The 7,461-nt window shown below is 40.4% G+C and overlaps 1 protein-coding gene across 1 annotated transcript in view; it reads right to left on the bottom strand.

Annotated features, from left to right (window-relative positions):
• Positions 1-517: 517 nt before the first annotated feature.
• CD200 (CD200 molecule) overlaps positions 518-7,461 on the bottom strand; it is a 51,226-nt gene continuing 44,282 nt past the window's right edge. Inside the window, exon 11 of the mRNA XM_048494052.1 lies at positions 518-1,286. Coding sequence (XP_048350009.1) covers positions 1,279-1,286 — 8 coding nt within the window. The 3' untranslated portion in view covers positions 518-1,278. The remainder of the gene's footprint in view (positions 1,287-7,461) is intronic.

The following is a 7,461-nucleotide window of genomic DNA, read 5'->3' as shown; positions in this document are numbered from 1 at the left end:
GGTCTGAGAATTATTCCTCCACTGCAGACTTACAGTTGAATTCTTTTAATAGTAATGCACTGACTGTTTCCCAAAATGTAATGTGATAATTAGAAAGAACTATTTCTAAGGTTTACAATCATATGCACACTTAACTGAGAGTTTGGTGTTATTGAACTCAGTACTACTTGCTTCAGAGTAAATATGTATGGAAGTAGGCTTCCTGGCAGTTTTGGAAAAGCAGGCAAAACACACTATTAATCTTCAGTATATGCTTTCCAACTAAAATTCTGGGGAGGAAAACAAACCAGCGTGGGAAGAATGCTGTTTGAACTGCATCAATGTGACATGAACCATGCCATTGCAAAAAAAAAGAAGAAGCTTTGTTTGAACTACTTCAATTTGATTTTCTAGAAATGCATCTTGGAAAATGGTTTGCTGACCTCACAAATGAGGCTCAAAACTCCAACACATCATAATGGGCAAAGACTGTGGAAGAATTTCAAAAGCAACAATAGTGTCATATATTTTTATTAGGATCAGTCATAATATCACAAGAAAGTGATAATGGTTTCAATTTTTTCAGAACTCTGTACAAGACTCACAAATAGTTCGATACAAAAACAACATACATAAAAAAGATGTTCCAGATCTACAATTACTCTCCAACTTAAGAACTGGTATATTTTTCTTCTTTTTCTTCTTTTTCTTTGAGTTCTAATTAGAGCTAATGAATCAAATACCTGATGAACAGCTGGCTTTTATATTCTCAATGGAATTTTGATAGTATAATTATTTTTAATTGTTATGTTTGTTTTTTATTCTTTTAATCCTTTTTTCTGAAAATTCTGTTGGCAATTTTTTTTTAAAGCGGGTATAAAAGCTGGTGAAATAGAAGTGGTTATTTTCTTCTTCTCTGTCTCAGTAGTTTTGGCATATCTTCAGATTTGCTTTACCCTTGACCACATAGTGCAATTTAGTCTACAACACATTCTGTATTCCATTTAGGATTCTGCACACTGAAAACTGTATAATGTGATTGCCAGACATGAAGAACCCAATTAGATGAATGAGAGAAAAGAAGGGAAGTAGCTAGTATTTAGATAAAAGTCAGCATGTTTCACTGTAGGCAGCCTTTAGGTGACAAATGGGAAAAAGAGGTAAGGCTGATGGATCCCAAAATTAACTCTGGTGCTTCTTTACATGGATGCAGTATTCATGGCATGCCAATTGCATAGATGTGAATGTAGTTTATTTTTCTTCTCCATGAAACAACCAACTGGCTATTGTTTGAATCTGTTAGAATCCTAGAAGAGAACAGATATATTTGTAAGTATGCAACATCACTTTTTTCCCATTTGTGAGTTGTGAGCAGTCAGGACTCATCTGTCTCCCCAAAGGTGTACTTTCTCTGAAAATAATCCCTCCCTTTTCAGAAGATGGTCTTATATCTTTAGCGCAACTCTTGACTAGCAAACTAGTTTCATTTATTTTAATGTATTTATTTTAATGTATTTATATCTCATCTTTCTTTCCTTTAAAGACTCAAAGTGGCTTGCATCATTATCCTCTTCCCATCTATCTTCCCAACAGCTCTGTGAGAATGTGTGGCTGGCCCATAGTCACCTCGCAGACTTCCATAGCAGAGCGAGGATTTGAACCCGGGTCTCCATAATCCTAATCTGAGGCTATTGTCAGCTCCCCAGTGAACATTCCATTTTATTTCATTGGCAGAAGTTAAGAGGGGATAGTCAACATTTGTGACTAGAAAAGATCTTGCCACTGTGGTGCATGCCCTAGTAACACCAATATTCGATTACTGCAATGTGCTCTGTGTGGGGCTGCCCTTCAAGACTACAGTTTGTGCAAAATGCTACTGCCAGTGTGCTGACTGGAGTGGGTCGTAGGGACCATATCACTTCAATCTTGTCCCACCTATATTGGCTTTTAGCTTGCTTCCGGGCTCAATTCACGGTGCTGGTATTGATCTTTAAATCCATGCATGGCCTGGGACCAACATTCATTAAGGACCTCTTTCTCTTCCTACTCACTCTGGTCATCCCTGCTTTGGTGGCCCCTGCCATCTAAGATTAGACAAGTAACCACCTGAGAAACGTCTTCTCCAATGTGGCACCAAAACTTTAGCACTCCTTCCCCAGAAAGACACACCTGTATCCCTCTGTTGGTATCTTTCACTGACAGGTGAAGGCTTTTTTGTTTTGTCTACCATATCTCAATAACAGTTTTTGACCCTTCTTCTAGTGTTGGTTCTGTATGTGGTTTCAACTGATTTCTATATTTTTATTGTATGTGTTTATGTGTTTAAACTGGATATTATATTTTAACTGAAATGTAATTGTTTATGTTTTAATGTTCATATGGTTGCCACTTTGTAAAACCTGATTGGCTGAAAAGGTGGCACAAACATGTTTTAAATAAATAAAATAAAATAAATAGAAAACCACTATCTTGATCGTAGGTGCATATGGAAGAGGGGAGAAAACCATTTTGAGTAGGGGCCATTATGCATATTTTGTCTCCATGTTCAGTCTACATTCCTTTTGGGTTGGATTCTCACTTTCAGATCTATTTTCCCTTCTTCAAAACTCACCATGATCTGAGGTCCAACTCTCCCCGTGATTTTTGAGACCAGTTAAAATTGTAGGGAAAAACAAATGGAAAGTGAGGGGAATCAATTTGTGTTTGGCTTTCTTTGGGTTTGCTTGTTCCTCTTGGCTTTCCCTGTCCACAGAAAAAACAGTTCCTTCTAATCAGCAAGAACAAGGAAGTAGGAGGCTTGGCTGTAGATGCACCACAGAGGCTTTCCCCCATTCAGACAACAACAATAGCAAACACAGGAACAATCGCTGTGTAGCACATCACCACAGGTTATATTCTGTTTAACAGAAAGGGCTAAGTGCAATCTGCATTCTGCAGTGGAAGTTACAGCAGCGTGTTTTCTCTGCTGAAAATAGTGCAGATTCTCTTTTAGCATTAGAGATTCTTATTTAAGCACTGCCTTCATCAAAACCATTATTCCCTGCACTGTTAAACAAAGAATTGTGAAAAAAAATCATTTATATGTAACACCATTTTGTTTCCCATTTTTGCTGCAGGAATCCAAATGGAGGATGCAACTTTACAAAAAGGCATGTCTTGCAAATAGCCATCCAGGGCAAAATAAATGATATTTTAAAAAAAGTTATGTGTTTTTATTTTTAAAAGATATTTTTTTAAAAGTTCAGAAAATAATGGTTTTGATGGAAGCGGCGCTTAAATACAATTCTATAATCGCAAAAGAAAATTGGAAGGGAAGGGGGAGGCAGACACTAGGACCAGACGGAGCATTCGTCCACAACAAAGATGTGACAGATTCATTCTCACATCTCCTTGGATTTTTATGTTGAACAGAATAGAAGCCCAGCATGCATAATAGGCCTAGCACAACCCAGTGTGGGTTACATAAACGTACACAGAAACAACCCTGCCTGTTGAAAGTTTAAAAGAACTGAGGGAGGGTTGCCAGGCAATGGAAGAAGAGTTGGGTAGCAGGGCATTGTGGGAATTATTTAAAAAATGCAGCTTCAAAGCAACAAAAGAAAACAATAGATATCTCAGGAATTCTATGATAGAACCATAGATTTTCCAGTGATTTCCAGTGTCACTTCTGGTAAGAATTTCCAGTAAGTATCTGCAATTGTGCCCAGTGATGCAAGCCAAAGAACTCTCATGCTTTTGCTGTGAGTCTGAGGATAGGGCCTATTGTCAGGCAGAAGATCAGCCTCCTTAACCATCAGCAGCTCCACCCCTGCTCCTGACCTGCTCCACCCCACCCGCTGTTTCCCTTTCTTGTTTGGTTTGCTTTTTCTCTGTAGGTATTGGTAGCCACTTTGAGTCCCTATTGGGGAGGAAAACAGGATACTTGTGGGATAGATCATAATTTAAAAAACCAGAATTCTTGCACTGGGTACTGGTAGTAGAAAGTCACTTTGAAGACAATATATGAAATTGTTAATCTTTTGTTATTGATGATTTCTGTCTTAATGTATGTTTGTTTTCTTAAAAATAAAGAGATAATCAGGTCCTTGCCCTATTGTGCTTTCAGGAAGACAGTAAATAACCGTAATATCACAGTGCAAGTTGGGGTCAGAGTTTTTGTGCTAACAATGTATCCTATCTGGTCATGCCGCTACTGCTACTGTTTGGAAAGGATTTCATTTCACATGACTGTTGGAAGTAGTGTTTTTGAAAGCCTAAATGGGATTTCTGGGTCTTAGTTGTTACCTAAAGAAGTGTATTGTTTTTCCGAACCTCTAAATGCTAAGAAGTTTATACTTGTAGACAGCTAGTCCCCTTATATGTGAATGAACTAGTAACCCAGGTGCTTTGTGTAAGAAACTGTTCGTGAACAATGTAAGCAAGCAGGCATGAGGCAATGCTAGTCAAAAACAGCAGCTCCCTAAAGCAGAGTAATATTTCACAGCTCCACAGCTCTTCAGGCAGCCCCCCAGTTCAGTATATTTTCTTTCTTTTTGGGTAATGTTTAAGTGCTTCTTTTTTTCTTTTGTCTTTTCTGGTGTCTTCTCCAATGCAAATTATAGTTTTGGCTTTTATGCAAATAGAATTGACCTTAAAATGTTCTAGCTGATCCTAATTCGGCATTTTTTTGTCAGCGTCAAGGCTTTTAAGCTGGACACCATGTAGCTCATGGCACCATTTAGACAATTGAGAGACCAGTCCTTTCAGCAGTAAGAAAAGAGAGATCAGGTTTCTGGGGTGAAGGTAGATAACAACAATGCCTAGCAAAACAATATGGCCCCAAAATAAACCATGAAACATTTGCCGAAGCCAAGTTTCTCATTCATAGTTTCTGTTTATACTCTGATTTTTCAGAAATAAAACCAAGTTAAAACAAAGGAATTATTTTCTACAAGTCAAATATGCCCAGGATCATGCTACTTGTGAGTAAGTGTTATAGCCTTCTCCCTCAAACCACATGCTTTAACGACAAACATACACATACACACATCCAGGCTAAAGAGACTTTTCTCCAGGGCTTTACCAATGTGAGAATAAGCCAGATCAGTTCACTTCATTACTAATTCTGAGATTTATTTTTCTCAGTTGCACAACAAGACAGCAATTCTAAGCAGGTCTACTCAGAAGGAAATCCCAGTTTATTAGTCTGTATCCCCAGAAAAGTGTTTTTAGACTCTTATATTAAATCAGGAATTGTGGCTCATTGATCAATTGCATGCTTTGCATGCTGAAGGGCTATTGAGTCAGGTAATAGGTGATTGGAAAGACTCTGCCTAAATCTCTGGAAAGCCACCACCTGTCAGACTGGACAGTATTGCACTAGATTAGAAATTCCCAAAGTGGGCGGTACTACCCCCTCTAGGGACGGTGGAAAATGTTAGGACAGTAGGGGGGAGGTGAAGAATTTTGGAGCAGTTGGGGGTGGCAGAGAATTGTATGACGATAGAGCACCCATTGCTTAGATCCTGGTCCACCTGTCTCTATGGAGACAGAAGGCATGGAAGGCCTCACACAGGAGCAGTGAGCAGCTGGCTGGCAGTCTTTGCCTCCTACTGCCTCGGACTGCTGCTCTGCCGCCTCTCCCCCACCTCTGCCACCACCAGCTGCTTTCCCTCAGCTCAGTATTTTGCCAACCTCCCCACCATTTCTCCCAGGTTCAGAGGGCTTACTGGGCTGCTGCTGTGGGGCTTAATAGCTGGACAGGGAATGGGGGCACCCCTTATTCATGCTGCCTGGCTCCCTCCTTGGCACCAGCCCCCTGCCTGGCCACCTGCCCAGCTGTCCTCCCCTTAGACTTCTGTTGCCTGTTTCTCCCTCCCCCTAGCACCCATGGGTGCACACACTAGTGCAGGATGCAGTAGGGACAGGTAGCAGTGCCCCTTTCTCGACATGGCTCCTCAGAGCACATTATCAGACCCATTCTTCTTTGTAAAAGTGCGCCTGGGTTGCATCCACATGGACATGCAAAAACATTTTCCTTTTGTGGCAGTAGTAGGGGACAGGCATTCTATTTTTGCTATACTTGCTGCTGCTGCTGCTATCATCTCACCTCTTCCCAAGTGGATGGAGGTTGGGAAGACTTTCCTGTGGTTCTAAAAACCCCTTTTTCCTTACTGTTGACCTGTGCTATAATGCAGCACTGAACCATTTTGTTAGCAGAGTTTAGGGACAAACTAGGTGATACACTAGGAGTCGGGTTTGGATTCCCCAGACCCAACTCTCCCCACAACTATAAAGCAGCTGTGTGAAATATCATTTTATATAGCAGGGGCAGTCTCAGTTTGGAACTGTGGGGTGGGGGAAGGGCTCATGCACCCACCCCCCACCCCGCTGTTTTCCTGAGATGAAATCGCTTGCTCCCCATGACTTCCTTAAAAAGTGTCATTGCTACTTTGGCCCTTAATTCTATCCCCTACCCATAGTGGCTGCAGGTGAAGCATCCAGAAGAATGCACCACAGCTGCCCTGTGACTTGTATGATTAGGGCTTCCAAAGGAAATGTCATTTTCATTTTTTCTGATGCAAAGGGTTTAGAGAGGGGCACAGGGAGAGAGGGTCAGATGAGTCATGCCTCAATTAAGCATGATATCATCTGGATAATTTCATTTGAGGTCTTCATTTTGCCCATCCCAGGGGGAAAATATGTACAAACAATTCTGTTCACTTTGGCTTAACTGCATTTAAGGGAGAAAAGTGGCATACAATACACATAAGTTGGGTTCATTATTTGGTACCCTTCTCTTATATTTTGATCAGTAGCACTCATAACAAGGTATAAAAATGACATATAGGAGCTTTCCATTAAATATTTTACAGGTTTGAGACTACTCCATGAAAGATTCTTTGCTTATTCATGTAAATTATATATGTTCAAAAGTAGCACGGCAATTTATGAAGGGTTTGGCAGACAAAGATGATAAATTGTTATGTTAACAACTCAGCCAAATCTTTTCAGTAGCATCACACATCAGCTTTTCTTTTAACATCCACTGTGTGTCCATGCTTGAATGAGCATATCGCTTGATGCTTTCACTGAAGTATCACTGCCTCAGGAAGCACCTGCAGAACATTTTTTGAAGGGCACATGCATCCATATGGAATTGGAGAGGATAGGGGTAGGGAGGGGAAGAATATCAGCAAGATCTGTGCCATTAAGGCTGTTGGTGGGCAGAGTTAAGAGAAACAGCAAAAGGAGAGACTGCTTGAGACTTCAGCAAGCAGCTCTGGGCAGGTACCGTTTTTATTGGTTAAGTTAAAGAATCTTATTTTTCCACATATTTGGTTGAATTTCTGTACCTCATCTATAAGTGGCCCCATTGAATGGTTTTCACAATCTATCCTGGGCTAGCAAGTTAATATTAGATAAAGGGAAGGGGATCCACAAGGACAGGAAATCTGTTTATTTCAGAAGAAGTAGACCTTTGCCCTCTTACCAACCCAGAGG

This window comes from Sphaerodactylus townsendi, linkage group LG04 (genome assembly GCF_021028975.2).
Source record: "Sphaerodactylus townsendi isolate TG3544 linkage group LG04, MPM_Stown_v2.3, whole genome shotgun sequence".
Taxonomy (NCBI): Eukaryota; Metazoa; Chordata; class Lepidosauria; order Squamata; family Sphaerodactylidae; genus Sphaerodactylus; species Sphaerodactylus townsendi.
This window is presented reverse-complemented; position numbering and strand designations above follow the sequence as displayed.